At 40.5% G+C, this 24336-nt stretch overlaps 2 protein-coding genes across 2 annotated transcripts in view; one reads left to right on the plus strand and one right to left on the minus strand.

Annotated features, from left to right (window-relative positions):
• The first annotated feature begins 6185 nt into the window (after positions 1-6185).
• LOC141758673 (vesicular glutamate transporter 1-like) overlaps positions 6186-24336 on the plus strand; it is an 18414-nt gene continuing 263 nt past the window's right edge. Inside the window, exons 1-13 of the mRNA XM_074620290.1 lie at positions 6186-6707; positions 15671-15923; positions 16121-16239; positions 16337-16451; positions 16565-16652; positions 17859-17945; positions 18367-18503; positions 19082-19231; positions 19438-19570; positions 20118-20228; positions 20436-20563; positions 21439-21508; positions 22621-24336. The exon at positions 22621-24336 is cut by the window's right edge and continues 263 nt beyond it. Of these exons, the coding sequence (XP_074476391.1) occupies positions 6646-6707; positions 15671-15923; positions 16121-16239; positions 16337-16451; positions 16565-16652; positions 17859-17945; positions 18367-18503; positions 19082-19231; positions 19438-19570; positions 20118-20228; positions 20436-20563; positions 21439-21508; positions 22621-22931 (1764 nt within the window). The 5' untranslated portion in view covers positions 6186-6645 and the 3' untranslated portion in view covers positions 22932-24336. The remainder of the gene's footprint in view (positions 6708-15670; positions 15924-16120; positions 16240-16336; positions 16452-16564; positions 16653-17858; positions 17946-18366; positions 18504-19081; positions 19232-19437; positions 19571-20117; positions 20229-20435; positions 20564-21438; positions 21509-22620) is intronic.
• The window catches only part of LOC141759019 (uncharacterized), a 6890-nt gene continuing 5300 nt past the window's right edge, over positions 22747-24336 (minus strand). Inside the window, exon 3 of the mRNA XM_074620908.1 lies at positions 22747-22895. The gene's annotated coding sequence lies outside the window, so the exon portion shown is untranslated. The remainder of the gene's footprint in view (positions 22896-24336) is intronic.

Here is a 24336-nt window from a genome sequence, read left to right on the forward strand (position 1 = left end):
GTTACTCTAACTGAAAAGACAGATAAGTTGTTTTTCTACCTTTTTGGTATAAATTTGTCAAATGCAATATTTTATGTTTTGTTGTATCCTGTCACTCATTATGTCACCTAATATTTCCTGGTGTGTACAGTACAGCTGGCTGGTGATTATAGTTTCAGTTCAGGGTTTTGAGTGCATGAAAGTGTTCTCAGTATTTGCTAACCAAGGCCAGCTTCAGAGCAGAAAGCAGGGGTTAGTGACAACTGGGATGAGAGGCAGGAATTTGAACTACTCCCTCAAATGTTTTCTTTCTTTTCTTTATCTAGTCGAGGCTTGCTGAGAATGAACTTCTACACGTTTACTTGGAAAGCACAGCACACACGTTTCTGGTGTTTGTTACGGAGCGTCTCCACTGAAACATTTGGTGGTTACATCACTTACTTTAAAGCTCAGAAATGCTGGCAGTTTTTTTTAAAGGACCAGTGTGTAACATTTCGGGGGATCTATTGGAAAAAATTTAATATAATATTAATAAGTGTTTTCTTTAGTGTATAATCACCTGAAAATAAGAATCATTGTGTTTTCATTACATTAGAATGGGCTGTTTATATCTACATACGGAGCGGGTCCTCTTCACGGTCAAACCAAACACTGGCTCTAGATGGGGCCATTTGTGTTTTCGCGTCGGCCAGCGTAGTTCTTCAACATGCTTGGCACACGTTAGAAAATTCAGTTGGTCACAATCTGCAACCTCACCACTAGATGCCACTAAATCCTACACACTTCACCTTTTAATTAAGGAGTACAGAGCATTTCTGCAATCATACTCCCCACCAAAACCCACGTCCATCTCTTGCCGATATGCGTTGGTCTCACAACAAAGTTGTTCTTTATACAAGTGTCGCTGAAATTTGACCTCCTCAGACTTTTTCCCTTCTCCATGCACCTTGGAAGTAGATGAGGTCGTGCCAGAAACCCCCCACTCTGCAGCCCATCTGCACCATTATCTGCTAGGGAAGCATATCAAGACTGCAAAGGTAAACATCTGAACAGCTGTATACGAGCGAGGACAACATGTAGCGGTAATGTGACGATTTGCTTTTCTTATTGACCTGTGATTGTACAGGTTGAAACTGAATCTGTCCCCCTCAGCTCTGACTTTGTGTCTTTAGTTTGTTTCTGTAAAAGTCTGGCAGCTCATATTTGCAGAATACATGCAGGTGGCCTGAAACATGCTGTTCAAGGCTATCAAGACATGTGTTAAGACAGCTGGCCCATTGCAGCTTTAGTCTTTGAAACACTGTTTTGACTGTTGGACACAGTGAACACATTTCTTTGTTTTTCTTCCATATCTTATCAGTCCTTAAGCAGTTTGAGTGTCCTTGCAAGGCTGTGCAGACGATTGAAGTTGGACACACAGCGCCCGGACTGAACTGTTTCAAACCACTCAGCTCAGAGGATCAAATATCAGACTGTTGAGGTGACTAATGAAACAATGTAGATCTCTATCTTAAGAGTAGAGTGAAATATCCAGTTTGTTTTTTTTAGGAAAATTTGGCATCCATCATTAATAGATGAGTGGATAAATGAATTTCACAATAAAATAACTTAATATAATGTTTGTCCATGAAAATCCCTCAGGTTACTGTATTCTGTTATTTTTCATATTTAAATAAAAAATAAATGCTTGTAGTTCTAGATCTAATCCTATAGTTTTTTTGCATAATAGTTGTATGAACTTTATCAATCATATGAGATTGAAGCAGTACGTTTATGTGTCAGCAGGGAGCTCTGTTGCACTCATGTTCTCTGCTGAACAACATCATGTTACAGCAGGTTGTTGTGTGACCTCTGCAAAAACGCTTCAAGCTCTCATTTGGTAACAGTAGATGGCTCTTTATTCCCTCATCACAGCTTTAATTGTGTTTGGAAAGACCTGAATAAAAAACTGATTTCACTTGTTGTGAGCGAGCAACCACTGTCCTCTCTCTCCAGTTTCATTGTGCCAGAGAAGAACTTATTAAAGGAAAGCCTCTGAATGAATTTTTTCCCTTTGTGTATCTCAACATAGCTCGTGTTTAAGCCATTCTACATGTATGTGCTTGTGTGGAAGAGTACTCACAGGTGTCCCCATGGAAATCATAGGTGTCTGGGGAGGCCAGTTGTCTTGGATGCAGCTTCACTTCAGTCAGCCAGAGAGGCAGAGACGACAGGACCAACACCCAGCAGAGAAACACACGACGTCCTCACTTCGATCTTAGGTAAGTGACATGACAAGATAGATTTTAAAATGTTAAAACTTGCCTTTGCATTACAGTGAATGTGTTTGTCTATGTGTGTAAGACTGGGACTTTATTATAACTATGAACAACATGCTGTAGAGTATGAAAAACAACTGCAATATTTGACTATTATTAAACTCCCTGTTAGACCTTCAGATACTATTGATTATATTTTTTGGAAGCATCTTAATTTTCATTTTGAAGACGTGCGTAGTGGACGAGCCACATGGCGGGCCTGGCAGCTCTCTGCCTGCTGCTGGTGTTTCCACTGAGCAGCTCCCAGAGCACCCTGCAGTCTGAGCAGGAGATCAATGCCCATCAGGCCCCGGCGGCAGCGCCTCCACCTCTACCACAAATACGGGACCTACTCAGAAAAGAGGAAACGACTCATTTAAATGCAAAGCGGACATGTAAGTGTAGTTCAAAGAAATATTGTTCAATACAACCACAAAATATCCATCCTGCACAATGTTAATGTCAGAGAGGCAGCATAAAACTTCTGACTGATGTTTCTTCGTGACTCCACAGACGCCCATGCAGACAAAGATAACGCAAAAGTGGGTCTGTTCATCGCCGCGGCCATGGGAACCTTCGCTTTGATGGCTGCGGTGTACTGCATCTACAACAAGTTCTACACCAAACAGCAGTACCTGCACACCCAGCTTAACGACGACTCAGGTAGATTCATAGCACTGTTATTAAATTCTTATTGCATTAGTGCCTCTTTCAGTCTTACATGACTGATGAAACTGCAGCCCTGTGGTATCAAATTTAATTGCATTGCCTGCGGGGACGGTAAAAATACACACGTCTTATCGGCCTTCACTACAAAGTGGCACTACAACAGAGAAAACTGAAACAAAAGGGACAACTGTGAGCACAGAAACTTGTCTCACAGAGTGATAAGAGGAAAAAGCTAAAGATTGAAAAAGAGACATTCTTCTCATCAGCAGAGAAAACTGGACTCATCATCTGCTCTTTTTCCCTCTTTCGTCTCTTGGGTATCATTTGTTGTAAAGCATTACAGGCCGGCTGGGTTATTAAATGTGAGCGTGCTGTGTCGTGCTTATTGACGTTCAAAATTACTTCTTGGAAGTGATGCACTTCCTGCTTGCTGCCATTCGGAAGCACTAATAAATGGTGTAGCTTTAATAGCAGAAGTACAACAGTAAATGTCTATATACAGTAGATATGGATACAGAAACATGACTCATAATGATGTTTGCAACTAAACTTAATTATGCTCTATCATGTGAGCTAATACATAAAAAAAAATGTTAAAGGGAAATCTACAAATTTCAAGTTTGGATCCTTAAATACATATATGTGTCCGCAGATTTGACCACAGACCCCATGGACCCTCCCCCCGTGTTTTTCAACGCCTCTGCTGGCTCCAGTTCGGTAGACGTGCGGCGAGCCGGTGGTTATGGCTCGCTCTCTGACACTCCGTCCATCATCTCCGTGCCACCCTGCCTGTCCCCTCCTCCCACCTCCATGCCCTTCCCTCCCCTCTTCCTCTCCTCTCACTCTCTGAGAACTATATCAGCCAGGGATCTGGAGAAGAGCTGTATCTGATATTAAATGCTTAGTTAGTAGCAGTGTGACACTTTTAAATGACAGTAAAGAAGAAGTAGGTCAATGTGCATGTTGTTTTCCAATATCTATACACATCAAAGTTTTCATTTTTGCAGGCATATGCTTTTGCACATATAGCCCGAGGTTTTTGAACAGTAGTATGCGAAAGAATAGAGGGGACTTTTTCAGCAACATCTGGTGGTAGAATATACAGGAGAGTCCTGTTACAATTGTCAACCATGTTGCCCTTTCACTGCCCATAACCACCACCAAATCTGCCCCAAAACATATGCCTGTGCATCGCAACCATGTATGAACTACAGTCATTTGTGCCGTATATTTTCACAGTTACAAAAAACTAGATCTTTCCTGCACCTTATCTAATAACACCCGTCCTTTCTGTAGTCATCCAGTACGGTACCAGAAAAAAAATAAACTGTCCAGAGATGAAAGAAACGTTGTCTTGCTCATTTCTACTTTTTATGATCAATAATTAAAGTCCCTAGTTACACACAAAATCAGACTGAAATAGAGTAATTAGTTACTAACATTAACGGTGGCTCCATGCTATTTAAGTGTTTTTCTTACTGTGATATGTCAAGATGCCTTTGGTGAAAAAGGCCTATTGCCTGTTTCTTTCATGGATCTTTAATGGATTTTAAAAAAGGAGATTAAATTACTTCAAGTCATGCATCCAGTCACATTTTGAACACATTGGTAGGTGGCACATTGTTCTTGGAAGACTTATAGAAACACACTTATAATGGTAATGCAATTTTTTTCTTATGAACTCCATGTTCTTGATAGATGGCACCTCACTAATACACAGTAAATATTAAAATGACCATTTGGTTATTTTTTTGTGCCCTTTTGGCCAACTCAATATACAGTCAGCTCCATATCAGTATATTTAAAAGGAACACAGGATGGTGGCGAACATTTGCTTCACTCTAAATTCTGCAAAGATAACCAGAGAAAGCAGCTCTTTGCTATTCATTTTTTAATTTAGCTTGATAAGTCCATGAAGGGATTACTGAACGGGCCTACCGAGCATAGGCCCAGGGGCCCAAAGTGTCAGGGGCCCCCCTGGCCTTTACCTGAAAACTGTCACTCGAAGAGATGCGTTCCAACAAGGAGGAGACTCAAAACCAAAAGCACTACAAAAGAGACACAAAATGACTACAAAGACACAAAATGACCTCAAAGAGACACAAATGACTACAAAGAGACACAAACAGCTATAAAGAAGGCACAAATAACTACAAAGAGACACAAAATGACCTCAAAGAGACACACATAACTACAAAGAGACACAAAATGACCTCAAAGAGACACAAATAACTACAAAGAGACACAAAATGACCTCAAAGAGACACAAAATGACTACAAAGACACACAAACAGCTACAAAGAAGGCACAAATAACTACAAAGAGACACAAAATGACCTCAAAGTTACACAAATGATTACAAAGAGACACAAAACAACTAAAAGGAAACACAGATAACTACAAAGAGACACAAAACGACCTGAAAAGACACAAAATTACCTCAAAGAGACACTAAACGACTACAAAGAGACGGAAAACAACTACAAGGAACAAAACAACTACAGAGAGATGGAAAACAACTACAAGGACACAAAACAACTACAAAGAGATGGAAAAACAACTACAAGGACACAAAACCACCAAAAGATACAAAATGACCAAAGAGACACACAGTGACCAAAAAAAGACACAAAATGGCCACAAAGAGACACAAAACAACTTAAAGATGCATAACAACTACAATGAAACACTGTGTGTCTTGCTCCTGGTGGGGCCTTTTGCATGTCTGTGCCCATTGTCTCATAATCCACCCATGCATAACCCTAATCCCCGTTATAAATGGAAGGTATCGAGCAGTAAAGGTGGTTGCAGTAATGATGCGTTATGACAGCAAAAGCCCAAATTTACATTAACTCAGAAGTTTTGCAAAAAAAAATCTGTATTTTTACTAGAAATATTTTTAGAATTCCATGAAATCTTTTTCTTCTAACATAAAATAATTGTTGAAATATAGTCATAAACCTCTAAAAAAACAGTATAATTATCTTTAAAAAGGATCAAGAAAGGCTTAAATACAGAAAATTACGATTGTTATTACAAAACATACTGTAAATCTAAGACCATTTACATATAAATTACAAATGAAACGTAATTTTTTTTCTGCCATTTTGAAATACAGACAAAAAATGTAAAAAAAAAATTTTTTACAGTGTAAATATGTTTATGTAAATATCTGAGTAACACCAAATTAAGGAAAAACAAAATGAAAAAAATAAATAAAACTCAAATAATCGTCGGTCCAACCCAGAATCATCTCAGCATTATAAATACCCTGGATCTCTGACAATAAGCTCCGATCGGACACTGTTTACTCCAACTCTCTCTCCATTCAAGGCTTGTGCCGGTCCAAGAATAGTCAGTACTTAAACCGGCCGGCTGGCTGCGAGGAAAGGAAGTGACATGCTCCCTTCCACTCACACTACACACACTTGGAGAGATTAGCGCGCAGGCAGCAGTAATCTGGTTTCAGCACCACGGACAGAGACACCGATTCACCACCAATCCTGTCCAAAGTTCACCTCCAGAGAGCTCTGAACCTTTAAGGGACACCAAAGAGTGTGAAGAAGTTCATTTGGACACTTTAAGCAAAGTGGGACTTGACAATGTTTGCTCGGTTGGTTGTTTTCTATATAGGCAGTTGAGGGAGTAGAGGAGAAAGGCTGCAAAGACTGCACATTGGTCGGATCCTGGAGTCGTGAGGATGGAGGTCCGGCCGGACAGGTTTAAGGTCGTAGCAGCCAAGGCTCTCGGGAAAATATACGGGTATGTAAAAAAAATCTCACTGCACACTGTTAAGAATTTCCCAGTAAAATAACAGTAGAGAACTGGCAGCAGGGTTGCCTTTATGTTACTGTAAAATTAACATTATTATACTGTCGCTGAAATTTACAGCTTTGTACTGTTAATGAAAAATACAGTTTGAACTTTTATTAATTTCACAGTATTTTACAGTTAATTTACTGTTTAAAGATACATTATATAGCTGTTTTTCACCTTTCTTTTACATTATCTTACTGATAATGCACTATTTAGGTTATATTTTTTACATGCATTTTAATAAACATTATTTTTTGCCTATAGATGAATAGACTTAGCAGGTTACAGACATAGGAATAGTCACACTAAATACAATTAAAGGCACTTGTTAGGAAAAAGGCTATAATATACTTGTTGACACTTTTCTCAAAAATGTATGTCTCTAGCTGGCTACAAGTACAGAATGCAAACCATAACAACATGTGAGTGAAGAACAGAGCTAATTCACTGGTTTTCCAATCATGTACAATGTACAAGCCTCACATGTGCAGATCAGGTCCCAGAATTCAAGAAATACTGCATGAAACTGTTACAGATGATACTTTAGATAGTTGATCAGCAGTAAAGTGATGTTTTTTGTAAAAATCTCTCTGCTGGGACAAATTTGTTGAAAAGCTGCAGGCGTAATTTGCCTTGACATGTTAAAAGATGTTTTTTTAGTTTTTTTATTGTGTTATAAAGTGATTACAAAACAAGTGAAGACATGTGCAGGGACATATATAAAAAATACCAAAACATATTATACAGAGAAAGACAAATAACAAAAACAAAACAAAACTAAACTAAAACAACACAAGGAGATAAAAGCAGGTTGAAGAATGAGTGTGTGTGTGTGTGTGTGTGTGTGTGTGTGTGTGTTCTTGTACAGCTACCTTTGTGAGGACCAATTTGAGTTTTAGAACTTCAGAGTGAGGACATTTTTGGAAAGTGAGGACATTTTTGCCGGTCCTCTCTTTGGGACAGACCTTCAAAAGCCTGTTTGAGAATTCAAACTTGGTTTTAAGCTCCAGGTTAGAATTAGGCTTAGGTTAGGGTTAGTGTAAGGGTTGGAGTCAGGCATTTAGCTGTGATGGTTAAGGTTAGGGTAAGGGGCTAGGGAATGCATTATGTCCATGAGGGTCCTCACAAAGATAGAAGTACACGGCTGTGTGTGTGATGTGGATAATGGGTGTGTGTTTGGCATTGAATGAGGCTAGATGGTCATATATGGCATATATCTACACTTAAACACATACAGACATATTATTATTTGTCTTAAAAGAGAAGCAAAACTGCTAATTTGAAGATCGAGGGGTCCAGAGGAGCTGGATTAGAGCAGGTTTGGGTGACCTGGCACAACATCTGTCCCTCTATAGGCTGCTGAATCTGTCACATAAGAAACTGGCATCCATAATTTATCACTTTTATAAGCAGCTGCAGTCATGCCTGTAAAAAAAAAAGTACAAATAATGCATCTGATTGTATAATGCTTTGACCTAAAATGAGCCTACCTACAAAGTCTCTTTCTCCTTTTGCTCCAGTGGAACAAATAAAATAGAGTTAAGTTTCATTTTAGGCCCCAAACTGTTCTATCAGTGTAAAATGAAACGTTGGATCGATAGCTGTATTCATTTCTTCTGCAGTGCTGTCGTCACATTGTTAAATTATGTACACTTTGTCACAGTTTGTAGATGTTTATCTGATGTGTTTCACTTTGATAAGGGTTATCCATTCTTCCAAACTCCCTGTGCGTAATTATGTGTTCAGGGGTAAAACAGGCCTCTGAGGTCACATTGTGCGGCCATATGAGACACTAAGATTAAAAGCTGAGCAGCAAAACTTGTCATGAAGGACTGGGCTCATGCACCAAGGGGCGGAACATGGTAATTTTTTACATCATGTGGCATTTTAGACCCTTAAAACCCATGCGTAAAGTGTGCGTTTTTGAGAACTTCCATCCATAGCTCCACAACTAGTCCTATAATAAACTGCAAAAAAATATGTGACACACCTTCTCCCTCTGAGAAAAAAAAGGTGTGTGTGGGCCAGTCAGGAGTCTGGATATCTGAACGTGAGAAGGTATTGATGAACTCCCCTTTCTTTCTTCCTCTCGGGATTTGAGGGAGCGTCTCTCTAACACTTAAATCCTCTCCAGAAATAGCCTCTGCTCGTCCAAGCTGTCGGCCCACGTAAATCCCTGCAGGCCGTACACCTTGGACACCTCTCCTTCTCTCTCTCTCTCTCTCGCTCTCCCATTAAGTAGCCCGATAGCTCGTCATCGTGTGTCCCTTCCGGCCCCCCCTCTCTGGACACCTCGCAGCCAGGATTAGGCTCCTCCAGCCTCCAGCCCGCCGCCGCCTATAAGCTTTCATTTCCGCGGAGCTCACGTGCTCTCAGGTGCTCCCATGGTGCCTCGGTGCCGTGCGTAACGCTACTGCTCCCTGCACGCAACATGCAACATGCTTAACTGGCGCACAGAGAGACACATAACTTGTGTTCACTTATAGTTGTATTCTTTATTTAATATATATACAGAGCCTCGCCTACCAGGTACGGCCTGTGTGGTCGTTAGTTTTACTACACTCCTTGCAAGACGTTTGATCCTCCTAAAATGGAAACAACGCGCTCCTCCATCCTTTTCTCACTGGGTCAAAGAGGTTATGTATTTCTTAAAACTAGAAAAAAAGGGAATTTGGACTTAACTTTGTAAACAGATCTGATGAAAGATATCTATTTTGTTTATACATGTTTTGTATCTATTTTTTTTGTTGGATAAAATAAAAAAAAAAAAATATATATATATATATATATATACGGAGCTGTATCATAGAAAGCAGCATAGAAACGCTCTATCTTATTCTTTTCTGTTCAGTCGTGTTGCTATTAGTTCTATTCTAATCAGCTCTGATCTGTTCCAGAAGTTCTTTTTATTTAGTTTTGCTTCTATTTGAATATTTTTCAACTGTGCCCTATTGTACACTATGGGCTTTTCATATTCTATAAAGCTATATTTATTTAAAACACCTGAAGTCATGTCAAGATAAGTGAGACAGAACAGAAGCAGGATGTCATTGAAGTAGAACCCACTCACAGTATCCTCCTGTCATTCAGCTATTTATATCAGGGCTGCAACTAACAATCGTTTGGTCTATATGACATCAGAAAAACAAAAGTAATGATAAAAAATGCCCATTAAAATTTCCTAAACCCCATTATGTCATGGAATGCCTTGTTTTGTTCAACCGGTAGTGAAAAACCTAAAAATATTCAATTTAACGGCACACTTTTACATTTGAGAGCCTTAAATAAGAGAATGTTTGGATTTTTTACATAAAAATAAACTATTAATCAATTATCAAAATAGATGCCGACTGACTGAGAGATTAATCGACTAATCGTTGCAGGTCTAATCTATAGATAATAGTGCTATTCCTCTCTGTGCCTCCAGCATCTCATTCCTGAATCTGAATTAATTGCCCTCAGTTTGAAACTGAAATACATCTAAAATATGTTTTTTGTGTGGTTTTTCTGTGGTTCTACAGAACAGCATTCTTTCAGTTCAATTAATTTATCTAATGCAAATGATCTCCAAAATGTTCTTTTGTTGTGTGATTACAGTGCTTGTAACAGTCCACATCCAATTTAAGTCCAGGTCCTTCATAGTAGTGTCATGAGGAGCTTTTCAACCTTTCACACAATCCACACCAGTTATTTGACTCTCTCTTATCCAATCAATGATTCCAAGCTGCTAGACTGGGCTGACATTTGTCCTTGACGTATGAATTAAGAGATTAACTCGGAGGGGGAGAGAGAACCAGGAACACTCACTTAGCAGAATAGGACATGTGAATTCAGCTTTCTTACATGTCATCAAGATTAAAAACTGAACACATTTCTTACTGGGTTGAAATTGTTCACAGACACTTCCTCACGGTGTGACGTGGAGAACGTCGGGTAGCTTGTGAGGATTAGCCTACAACGGATTTTCTTTAACTCAGGGTCAGTCATGAAAAATCACCGCAGCAGATACGGTATATAATAGAAAAAAGATGTGAACTCCACGTGGACATTCTCTTCATACTGGGTAATAAATTGGTGTTGGACAAGAAGGAAATGTTGCGAATTGTGTGCGAGACTGTGCGTGAGTCAGGGGAGTTGAGGATAAAAGGCAGGGTTACAGATGAAGAGGAGACAGGAAGAATGAAGACAGAAGCCCGCACAGACAAAAATAGTCCAAGAGAGCCATGAGATATTAATAATTCACGAGTGAGAATCATTAATACTTGATCAGTGTCGGAGACTGTTAGAACCCCTGCTTACAGTAACTATTAAAGCATGTATGTTTTAAAATTGTGTAGCTGTTATTTCCCAGTCTGCTTACTATTGTTGGAATTTTTAGGTGACGGCTCTGAAAAGGTTTTATTGGCCAAAAGGTCCGGTCTTTTTGTCACTCAATATTTTAGTGTCCGTGTCATTTTGAGGTCTCCGCGGGAAGTACATCCTCTGAAGCTGCAATAATGGCTGTATAAAGATCAGCTGCTGCTTTGCTCTCCCTGGTATTTCAGAATTGTGATGGTCCTCGTCTCTTGTGACTTGATAGAGCGGTGACATTCTGGTTTAGGACAGGGTTCGTTAGAGTACGCAGAGGAACAAAGTCTCGCAGCGGAGATAATAAACCTCCATTCTGAATCAGTTGGAAAGGCCTATATGTAAGTAGGATGTGCAAAAATGAGTTAGACGAGTCGCAAGTGATGTGTCCTTGGTCTTGACGTACATTGTACACCATCTAAGGATGCTTTTGTACAAATCAGAGATTATTTTTTTTAAATCTCTGCACTTCCAAACACCTAATGAAAGCAAAAAACAAGATATAAAATCTTGAAAATTAATAAATAATGTAAATAAATATAAAAAATAAGGTAGCAAGTAGGGAAGCAAAACCGAACCGTAAAAAAACGAATCGTTCAATAACTGTACAAACCTGACCGTGGGCTTGTTGAACTGTTACACCGCTATTAAATAATGGCCTGCTAATTATTTGATGAGGTGCCAGAGACATGGAAGAGGCAATTATCTGAACACTAGCCTACTTCACCATTAAGAAGCCTGTCTTATTTCATGTATGAAATCAGTATTATGGCTTTATATAATGTAAAAAATATCATTCATTACTATCGATCAATCAATTTATATATTTTGGAGTTCAAACACATTGGAAATTGTTTTGTTTTTCTTCTTTCTAATGTGCGAAACAAACCAAACGGAAACCGTGACCCAAAAACCGCAATAAAAACCGAACTGTGGGCTTGTTGAGCTGTTGCACCACCAGCAGCAAGGGAGCTTGTTATTTTATTGTAAGCTACATTGCAGCAGTCAAGCTATGCTCAATGCACGCTATGAAGATATTGTATTTACATCACACAGTTCAATAGATCCTGTGGTGAGGGCTTTTCACATTCTCTACCAAATTACGCAACGGTACTAAAGATCAATTTAAGACTGCAGGTCAGCGAGTGTGCAGTTTCAGCAGGTCCGCGGGGGCTCATACACACACACACACACACACACACACACACACACACACACACACACACACACACACACACACACACACCTCTTATTAAAACATGAAATGGTCACAGTGTTGGTTTGGTAATCGTTAGAGTCGGTGTCATGATGCAGAAGAGAATCACTGTGATCACAGCAACCACATTTACCACACTGATGCATAAAACAGCAAACATGGCGACCCATTCAAACCAATAGAAGCTGTGCATATAACCAAAAAAACAACCCAGATCTATTACTTCCTACTTCTATGTCTTTGGCATGTGCCTTATTACTTATTGCTGGCTCTGACTGGTCGACACACATGACTAGACATGGCTTTTAAATGTAGTTCAAGCTGTGATTAGTTATTTTTGTGCATGACACAGGGTACATTTCATTCATAGTTTTGCAGCAACTTTCTCATTATTATTTTGTTGTTGTAATGGGACTCTCCGTGGTGTCAGGTGACCTGCATTTTTTACTTTGGCTATTACGTCAAAAGTGCCAATCAGCACAGCATTACACTGTCTGTGGTAGATTGACTTACCATAAAACCCTGACCTACTGCACATATAACATTATTTCAGTGTGTTTGTCCCTGGGGAACTGATACATATTTGTTTGTTTCCATATGTTTCAATGTTATACTTGCCTTTCCAGTTACAGTAGAGATTTTCAACCCAACCATGATGAATGGTCACAATGGCCACTGTTGGAGCACTGTTATTAAAGGGGACATATCATGCTCATTTACAGGTTCTTACATGTATTTTGGGTTTCTACTAGAACATGTTTACATGCTTGAATGTTCAAAAACACACATTATTTTTCTCATACAGTCTGTCTGAATATACTTGTATTCACCCTCCGTCTGAAACGCTCCGTTTTAGCGCCTGTGTCTTTAAGACCCCTTCCCAAAAAAGCCCAGTCTACTCTGATTGGCTAGCAAGAAAAATATGGCGCAACTTTGCAGATGTAGCTCTCAAGCTGTGGTGCGATATATTCTGTTGTGCCTGCATGTGACATAGGAAGGGCAGCCAAATCTGAATGGCTTGTTGAATCACATGTTTTCTGATGTAGGTAGCCCACAAAACACTGACTGGGTTGTCTTATTTCACAGTTTGTGGTATGTGCACAAGCACTGAAAAAGTGAGTTTTTAATGATATGTACCCTTTAATGTTGCACCATAGTGGCTCAGTCGGCTAAGAATCATAATACACTTAAATGTGGTTCAGTTCTAGCCCATGATCCCGGTCCCATTTTCTGTCCTGTACAACCAGCTGTCAGATAAAGTAGTCTATAAAATACACCCCACCCCCTATCCAAGCATTATTCATGCTCTGCACTGTTGGATGTTGTATCTTGGCTAAAAGCTGCAGGGCTGAGTGGACTGATATGTACTCTCACGAGCACTCTATGTATCTCTCGATGGTGATTGTAAGTTACATTTACCAGACAAAGGCAATAGGGATATTAGCTTTTAACTTTTACATGTACGTATGAAAAACGAAATATGTTTGATCAATAAAGCTGCGATATAAAAGGGGCTCTGTGCTCCTGCATCTGGACCTGCAGTGCTCGAGTCTGATCTGAGAACTCAGCATTGCACATGTCATGTTTAATAGATGCGTTTCGATACATATTTCATGCCTGTTAGACTGGAGGCTGGCAGAGGTCATGGTTTCTCAGGGTTTCTCAGCATGAACGTCGGTTATAGACCAGAGCAGAAAAAGAGCGGAGTAGTTAACCTTGTTTGGAAGGAGAAGAGGGGCATGGATACTCACACTGTTTTCCTCACTGTCGGCCAGTTCTGTCAGGAGACGAACGTCTGCAACAATAAAACCCAATATATGAACACCTTGAGAAGACAGGATAAGTCAAAGTTATGTCAGCAAGCTCCAGTGGTGGTAGGCTGACAGAGAAACTGGGCTGTCTCTTGTTAAGATGCTAGAGTTACCAGTCAAATTGACAGCTACAAAGATTATCTGAACATCTTTTGTCGAGCCGAGCTGTCAGTCTACGAGCCCTTCAGAGCAGGATCTGTTTTCACCGAGTTTGGAAAACCTCGGCTGGCTCACCGACTGACTGATTGTTCTTAAAGAAAATCCACAATATGGAAATCTAAGAGTAAGCTAAACGGCAAACTTTTTTTTGAATAGCTGTTGGTGAAATGAATCAGCAAACAGTACGCTGACTATTTTATGCGTGTGTGTGTGTTTTGATGTGTATTGTCATGGTCGCTTCTATGGCAAGCTATCTTGATAGGGCAAGGGTTGCTATACAACATTGCAAACGGATGTTTCAACTGAAAGATAGCCCAGACAATAATGTTAAATCATCACAAGCTGACAGAAGATATATACAAAGATTTTGACTCTATCAAAGTTTAACTATTAAAATCAACTTCTTAAAGGGCCAGTGTGTAGCATTTAGAGGGATCTATTGGCAGAAATAGAATATAATTAGGGCTGTCAATCGGTTAAAATGTTTAATCACGATTAATCACAATTTTTTTTTTAAAGCCGAACAGACAACAACAGCTGTCAGTGTGTCAGTGTGCTGACTTGACTATGATTTTCCCCAAACTGCATGTGATTATTTTAAAGTGGGCATGTCTGTAAAGGGGAGACTCGTGGGTACCCATAGAACCCAGTTTCATTCACATATCTGGAGGTCAGAGGTCAAGGGACCCCTTTGAAAATGGCCGTGCCAGTTAGTGCAAGTTTGGAGCATTACTTAGTCTCCATCCTGACAAGCTAGTATGACATGATTCGTTAGGTTTTGTAGTTTCATATGATGCCAGAATCTTTACTCTATCTTTAAAACTGAGGTCGCTACAACCTAAAAAACGCATTATGTGTTAATATGTTAAAGAAATGAGTGGCGTTAAAACAAATTTGTGTTAACGCGTTATTATCCCGTCAACTTTGACAGCCCTAAATATAATATTAATCAGTATGTTTTCTTCAGTGTATAATCACCTTAAAATAAGAATTATTGTTTTTTTGTTACCTTAGAATGAGACATTTATATCTACATACGTTCCTCCTCTTCACAGAGCCAGTAGCCATGTTTCTACAGTAGCCCAGAACGGACAAACCAAACACTGGCTCTAGATAGCCATCATGTTGTCACGTTTTTGCGTCGGCCACTGTAGTTCTCCTACATGCTTGGCATATGGGTGAAACTTCAGTTGGTTGCAATATGCAACCTCACTGCTAGATGCCGCCAGATCCTACACACTGCACCTTTAAGAAAGATTGACTAGCACTTCCGATAAGAGACCTTATTGTATGTATATTTCTAAAGGACCAAGAGGCTGACTTTAGTCTAAACTACAATACTTCACATAATACTTTTTCCAATCCCTTCTGAACAGAGCTCTTGAGAAGAAGCAGGAAAATGGCGAGACCATCGAGCTGTCGGCGGAGGGCCGGCCGGAGATGGTGGAGGAGAAGGAGTTGCCCGTGGTGGACTGCACGTGCTTCGGCCTGCCCAGGCGCTACATCATCGCCATCCTCTCTGGCATCGGCTTCTGCATCTCCTTCGGTATCCGGTGTAACCTGGGCGTGGCCGTCGTCAGCATGGTCAACAGCCACACCGTCTTGAAAGACAACAAGGAGGTCATAGTGGTGAGTGGCGGTGAATGAGGTGGGATGTCCACAACAGCGAGGCAAAATCAATATTATTGTGTTTCTAGATAATTTATATTGATCACATCAGTTCTCTTGTTTTCATTGTAAAATATAACCTCAGTATATTTCATCCAGCTCTAATTCAAATACATGTGCAGATTGATAATTGTATGTCTTCCTGTGTGTCTGAACAGAAAGCTCAGTTTGACTGGGATCCAGAAACGGTGGGAATGATCCACGGCTCCTTTTTCTGGGGATACATAGTAACCCAAATCCCAGGAGGGTTCATATGTCAAAAGTTTGCAGCAAACAGGTCTGTTAAATCACTATTTATTGTCTGCAAGCGTTAATTATACATTATTTTAAACATATTGAATGTCTCTTCCTGTCTCTATTCTGTCCTCTTCCAGAGTGTTTGGCTTCGCTATAGTGGCCACGTCTTTCCTGAACATGCTCATCCCTTCAGCAGCACGGATGCACTTCGGTTGCGTTATCCTTGTCAGAATATGTCAAGGACTCGTGGAGGTGCGTAACTCGTTTGCTTTCTCATAAACACAAGACTTGAGTAACAAGAAAGATTTCTCTTTACATTTTATTGAGAACATTTATCATAGTGTAATTTCTTCCCCATCCTGCAGGGGGTTTCATATCCGGCCTGTCACGGTATTTGGGCAAAATGGGCACCACCTCTTGAGAGAAGTCGCCTGGCCACGACGGCCTTTTGTGGTGAGTCCATTATCACTGGGCCTGTTTCTCTCTTGGCCTTTAAACAATGGGTGTTTAGCACTTGAACAGACATTTATTTTTAATATAGTCACAAATAAAACTGAAATGGTTAGTCAATTAATCAATTAGCTGATTTAAAGGGAATTAATCGGTAACTATTTGGATAATTGATTTAACATTTCAATTATTTTTCCAAGCAAAAATGAAACCACATTTGTTGGATCCAGCTTCTCAAATGTTCGTTCTAGCTTCTTTAGGTTTTGGACTGTTTCTCAAACAACACAAGCAATCTGAAGATGCAATTTTTCACTATTTACTTTATCGTTTTCACTTTGTGAGTCTGTGTGAGTCATCGTGGCAAAATGTGGTCCTGGAGACACCTACTGTGGTGGGAACTACCACAGAAACGGTTTTGAGTACTTTGTCAGGTGTTTATATTTCTGTCTGTCAGTGGACAGATTTAGTCAACGCATGAGCGTCACAACAGTGTAAGATGCAGTCACGAAACCTTACAGGTGTGTAGTTGAGATCAAAATGAAGGCTGAGTTCGAAGATGGGTGTGGTCCGAGCAACGGCATCGGAAGTAGGGGGGTAGGAAGTGGGTAAGGGGACATTGCCCCCACCAATTTACGCCCTGTGGCTGGTGTGATCCCATCGCAGGATGGTCTCTAGTTTTTGACATGTTATAGACTAAAGAGTTAAAGATGCTCAATACGATATCCAGAGCGTTAATATAGCAGCAAACAGCTATTTGCTATGTAAAGACATAGAGGAGTAATGTCTACCTGAGCAGAGAATGAAGTTGCTCTCTCTTTGTGTGTGTTGTAATCCAAGCTTCTCTTTGTTGACATAGCCGGGCCGGCCGTGCATGCTTTTAGTTCATGTCTCACGGCCGCCGCTCTGCACTGCCCTCATACGGCGTTTACAGCTGATAACACCGTCCCAACTGACGGCTCCTTTGCGGAAGTGTAGCACAAGTACCAGTTCTCCCCCAGGTTAACACTGTTAGCTCTGTTGCCTTTGTTTTCACTGTTAGCGCTGTTGGCACTGTTAGCTGCTCAGCCGTCACCATGCTGAGAGCCACGCGGAGGCAATAGAAATGCTCCTAATCTCGCTTTTAGCACCTTTAAGTGACAAAATAAATGGCAGATTTGAAATTAATTGAAATTGCAGCCCTAAACACAATGTTTCCCCTTTTTTTTCTAGGTTCTTATGCTGGTGCTGTGATTGCCATGCCATTAGCTGGAATCCTGGTCCAGTACTCCGGATGGTCATCAGTCTTCTACGTCTACGGTAAGAGACCCTTGACCTTCAAATTTGACCCAAATCAAATGTGGAGACTTTACACTGGGGCTGTTTTTCAGACTGAACTACAACTTGGGAAACTTATAAACATGACAACAGAGTCCTACAGTAATCAGTTAGCTAGTGACTATGCACAACATACAGGAACACAGTAGATGCTGACACATACTGAAACTGCAAGGACAAGAAGTCTGCAAAAGGCCAGCACCATGAATATGAGAAACAGAAAAGAATCCTCACCCGTATGTGTGTTATGTATGAATTCAACATTTAATCCCAGTCTGTACCGAGGCAGCAGCTACAGTCAAGGTGTCTCCTTAACAGCTTGTTCTTTTTGACCTTTCGTCCCAGTTTTGACACTTACATTACTCCTTCTCTTTTCCCTGCCTGTCTTCCTTCCTCCCCTCAGGAACTTTTGGGATCATGTGGTATTGCTTCTGGTTCCTGGTGTCTTACGAAAGTCCAGCAGCTCATCCCACCATCACTGAGGAGGAGAGAACATATATTGAGGAAAGCATCGGCGAGACGGCCCAATTTACAGTAACGGTCAGTACATAGAGTACATTTCTCAGGTACAATATGATTCAAACACTGTATCACACCACATTGGCTGACGTTAACAGTACTAATGTGGCTTGCCCTGTCATTTACATTCCCTCAACTGGTACTTTTTTGTTTTATGTCAAATGTTAACATAAGGACAAGACCGCAAGTAGATCTGAACAAAGAGTGTAGAGGTGGTGAACAAGCAGAGCAATGTAAGAGTAATAAGGAAGATAGCCTGGGTGGAGCTTAAGAGGGCGTCAAATGTCATCATGACCTGATTCTAATAATTGTATAGTAGAATAATAGTTTCTCAAATTGAAAGCAACACAGATACATTCAGAAAGTCTGTATCAGTGGCAACCTCTGCTCATTCGTTTCTGCATTCATGCATTCAATTCACTCCACCCATCCTCTTATTGATCACAATGTCCTGGAATCTGACTTATTTCAAAAATCTCAAATAGGAATAACTGGTCATTAATTCAGGTAAACAACTGTACATTTAAGTTTGCGAAACAAGTCAGAGAGGCTTAAGAATTTCATTACAAATTCAGTGAACGCATTTTTCTGTGTTGCAGAAATTCAACACACCGTGGAGGGCCTTCTTCACGTCCATGCCGGTGTACGCCATCATCGTGGCGAATTTCTGCAGAAGCTGGACTTTCTACTTGCTTCTCATCAGCCAGCCTGCGTACTTCGAGGAGGTGTTCGGGTTCGAGATTAGCAAGGTAACAGAAACCGGATGTGGTTATGTGCGGTGTACTGCACCAGGAACACAAGTTTACATATGTACAATAACATGAAACTGCTGACGAAAGTCAAAGCTATAGAAAGTCCGCTTTCCAGGTTTAGTTCAGTGAACATAGGCTATCTTCAGAGGTCTCAAATCTGCTACATGAAAATATATATTTATTTCTCTCTCACCTCTCTCTAGGTGGGCATGGTTTCCGCTCTTCCCCACCTCGTCATGACTATCATCGTGCCCATTGGCGGCCAGCTTGCTGACTATCTGCGCTCCAACAACATCATGACCACCACTAACGTCAGGAAACTTATGAACTGTGGAGGTAAGAAAGAATTGCAGAAAGGGGATACAAGAAATGTACTCGCTGTGCTCATAATAGCAGCTCTTTTTCTTCTAAGATGTCAAAGCTGTACTCAAAATCTGATATAAAATGTTATTTCAAAGCCTTTTCTGGATATAATTAGATTTTTTAGCGCCCTATTTTTAGTCAGAAGGCTGGTTCAGTCATGTGATCCTGATAAACTACACAGTACCTTATTGGCTAATTATGGGGTTGACTACAGTATTTAGTCAGATGTGGTGAGAAAACCTTTGCTGCATAAAGGAAATGATGACTCACTGTAAAGCAGAAGCCCTGCCTCTGTCTGCTATTTTTGAACTACTGAGAGAAATCGATAGCAAAGTGAAATGGAGAAGCATACAGTGTACGTATCCCTTTTTCAGTACTGGGGAAACTTTAGGTTACTGCTCGGTCAACAGCATTCTATGAAAAAGGGAGAAGAGAAAAGCTTGCATTGTGGCTTAATGTTTACCATTAAACACATTCAACTCATTCTTTGTTGCGATTCTGTTTTGCTCGTCTACATCAGGGTTTGGGATGGAGGCAACCCTGCTGCTGGTGGTGGGCTTCTCTCACACAAAAGTTGTTGCCATTTCATTCCTGGTTCTGGCTGTGGGTTTCTCTGGCTTTGCCATTTCAGGTGAAACCATGTTTTTTTTTTTACTGTTAAGTTTGTATCAATGCATCAACATTGCCCCCATTAACATCAATAAGCCCCTTTTTTATGGAGGACATCAATGTTCTTTTAAACCTTTTGGCCACAAATATTAAAGTAGAATTTGAGAGTGAATATATAACTATTTCCTATCATTTTTGCACTAATATTGTATTTGTCCTTTCTCATAAGGTTTCAATGTCAACCACCTGGACATTGCACCACGCTATGCTAGTATCCTCATGGGTATCTCCAACGGTGTAGGCACTTTGTCTGGTATGGTTTGCCCTCTTATAGTTGGTGCCATGACGAAGCACAAGGTGAGAACTTGCGTTGTGAAATACACGCTATAATACATCTCTGTTCTTATTGTGTTGTCTGAGGGTGTGTTTTTGTTATTACCACAGATTATTGCACAAACATGCATGTTGCAAGTCCTCATTGCGTACATATGTCAACAGTTCACTTCCAACTGAGTTTGGTCATAGGAAATGTTTCTAAAACAACAGCAGAAGTGTCACTTCATAAGAAAGAGTCCATTTTGGCTGTCCATTAGGCATACAAGGAGAAGTTTATCACTTAAGGGGGAAAGATATCAATTTAATTCTTGAATTTTTTTCAATTTTCAATCGACCAGAGTTCCTAGCCACAAGACATGTTGAATCTTAAAGGTCCAGTGTGTAGGATTTCAGGGGATCTATTGGCAGAAATGGAATATGGTATTCATAACAATGTTTTCATTAGTGTTTAATCACCTGACACTAAGAATCATTGTGATTTCGTTACCTTAAAATGAGCCCTTAATGTCTACATAAGGAGCAGTGCTACGGTAGCCTAAAACGGACAAATCAGAAACTGGCTCTAGAGAGGGCCTTTTGGGCTTTTATGTTACCTGGAGGCCACCGTAGTTCTCCAACATGCTTGGAAAGGGAGGAGTGAGCAGAGGGGTATTCAGTTGGCTGCAATCTGCAACCACACCACTAGATGCCAATAAATCCTACACACTGATCCTTTAAGAAAGGTATTTGAGCATCAAGTTGTATTGACCAGATTAAAAGGATCCAGAGTTTAAGCACATTTATAGAACACAATACATGTCCACGCCTCTCTTTAATTGGTTTGATTTAAAACAGACACTTTTTTTCATGCTCATAATCTCTCTTTCTTTTCTTTTCCTCTCACCCTCCTCTGATAGACGCGGGAGGAGTGGCAGGGGGTGTTTCTCATCGCCTCGCTTGTTCATTATGGAGGTGTTATATTCTATGGTGTGTATAATTTCCATTTCCAGGGTGTTCAAGTATGCAACAATCTGTGCATTCTTCGTCATGCACTCTTCTGTAGATTCTAGGACTGCAACTAACGATTATTTTCATTGTTGATTAATCTGTTGATTATTTTCTGTTCTGTTGTTTTGTCTATAAAATGGTGAAAAATGTTGTCCTCAACTCAAAGATGTTCAGATCACTGTTATATAGGAGTAAAGACACTAGAAAATATTCACATTTAAGTAGCTGGAATCAGAGAATTTTGAACTTTTTCTTTAAAAAATTACTCAAACCGATCAATCAATTATATATATATATATATATAGTTGGCAATTAATTTAAAGGGACTGTTTGTAACTTTTTACACATATAAATCTACCATGTCGGGATCCAATGCGCGCTCGCATATGCGCGCTTGCATGTCTCTGCTCCTCTGTCTGTTTGCCTTCACTCACACACCGTGCACGTTCTCGCTGTCTCGCTCCACCTCTACACGTGCATGCGCGCTCACTCCACACTGCAGGAGAGTTAGTTTAGCTCTAAGAATATCTAGTAAATGTACAGTGAACGTTTGTGCAGAAATAAATGCTGCAGCTCCTCCAGACAAACAGAGGTTTCCCGTGTCTTGTGAAGTGACCGGGCTCCACAGTGAGAAACCTGCGGGCGCAGTCGGGAGACGATAACGTTTCTCTTCCTGCTTCAGCCCCGGCACCGACCCGCTTTTCCTGCTTCAGCCCCCGAGGCTGAAGCAGGAAAAGCCAACACTAGGCTTAGCAGTGATTCATGGAGAGACCTTCGTCTGGTCAGCTAACATTACTGCCAAGCAGGTGAAATATAGAGTGATATTGTGGTTTTAGCTGACGTGTGTCGCCTCAATGTTTTGAGCGATGCTCATTCATGTCTATGTAGAGCGAGCAAACGTGAGCCCGACGCTGACTTTCATTGACTTAATGGCCACAGGTGTCGCTGTTAACAAGCATTTCTGAAAGTTACAAACAGTCCCTTTAATAGTTGACAACATATCGATTAATCGTTGCAGCTCTAGTAGATTGGTTGTCACAAGTCTGAATACTGTACAAAAACTCACGCATGATCATGTCTCTGGGCTGCAGGCCTCTTTGCATCCGGAGAGAAGCAAGTTTGGGCGGAGCCAGAGCAGCTGAGCGATGAAAAATGTGGCATCCTGGATGAGGATGAGCTCGCAAACGAGACGGAGGAGCTGTATCGCACCAGTGGCGGGGGAGGCTACGGAGCCATGAACCAGGGAACGGATCCCAACGGAGCCGGAGGCATGGGAGGAGGAGGAGGAGGAGGAGGAGGAGGAGGCTGGGTCTCAGAATGGGACAAAACTGAGGAGTACGTCCAACCAGCTGGAACCAATAATTACCTTTATGGAGGAGAGGGGGACCGGGAGTTAACATAAAACCAGCAGATCTTCTGCACAAAGAAACAGCACATCAACAGCGTGGAGTTTCACCTGACGGCGTGAAGAACTTTGGAAAGTGCAGATATAAATGAGAGAGGAGACCATTTTCAGCAAGTCTGACTGTATTATCACAACTGAACTGAAGTCAAAGAGACTCCACAGTGGAGGTGAAGACATTAGTAAATGTAAAATGTGTGTTTGTGTGTGCAATTGTGTACCTTGTGTGAGACAATCTAAGTAAGAGTGTTTTAGGACTCATCACCCTCCCTGCAATCTCTCTCTCGGAGGAGGGTCGTGTTTTAGGCCTGCTGTGGCTTTCTTTGATGTTTATTCACTGTAATAATTGTAGAAATTTCTATATTATCTGACAGGGTTTCATTTGTATGCCTCTCACTTGAATCAGTACAAATCTTTAGGCGCACATTGGTCACAAGCGCACTTTTGTTGTTGGGTGAAAACCTATTGAGTTTGATTAATCGGTTTCTAAAACTCAAGTTAAAACAGGTTAAAATCACCCAAACTGGTTTTCTACAAGGTTTTCACACAATGTTATGAAAGCTTTTCTCCTACAAACAATGTTAAGTTTTGTCCTTAATGTCCACACTTTTAAGAAAAAGCATGCTACTTGTGCCAATACAACAAAAATGTTTTGCTCTGTAGTATTGGTTTACTCATCCACTGAGAAAATAATTGAACACCTGCAAATATTACCGCACACAGCTTTCTGTGAAGTCTAAATAGCCCATGCTGATATTTTTAGATGCAGCGTTTTGATTTCCTCGTGCAAAAGATGTTTCATGTACAGTACTAGGCCTCGAACCTGTCTGCCTGCTGACAAACTGGGGAATAAAAATGCCACTAATAGGACTAGAAGGAACGTCATTACCCCGCGTAGTTTAGAGACACTTTTAACAGGTCTCTACATCAGATTTTTGTTCAATATGCTTTGCTTGTAATATATGCTTCATTGGTGTTATTCTATCATGTTACTGTTGTGTTCAGGCAATTCATGCTCTAAGTGTAAACATCAGGAAAAGCATGTTGCTGTCAGCATATAACCTAAGAACCCCCACACATTCCAGTGCATACATGAGAAAGTTAGTCCTGCGGAATCATCACGTAGATCTCAGTAATCTCGTTTAAAGGTGGACTTTCATAATCCTTCGCTTTATTTCATAGTGCAGCAAGCTGGAGATACGTTAAATGATCATTAAACGAAAGACCGATTAAAAATAAAAAGGCTGATAATGGACAAAACAATGACATTTCACTGTACATGAGCAATTTGTTTTAAATTTGTTAGTAGTTGTTGTAATGTATCTACCTAGCCCCAAAAAGGTTTAAGATTGAAAAATATCCCTGTTTTAGATCATGGAATGGCATCACTTACTTTGATACTGTT

This window comes from Sebastes fasciatus, chromosome 20 (genome assembly GCF_043250625.1).
Source record: "Sebastes fasciatus isolate fSebFas1 chromosome 20, fSebFas1.pri, whole genome shotgun sequence".
Taxonomy (NCBI): Eukaryota; Metazoa; Chordata; class Actinopteri; order Perciformes; family Sebastidae; genus Sebastes; species Sebastes fasciatus.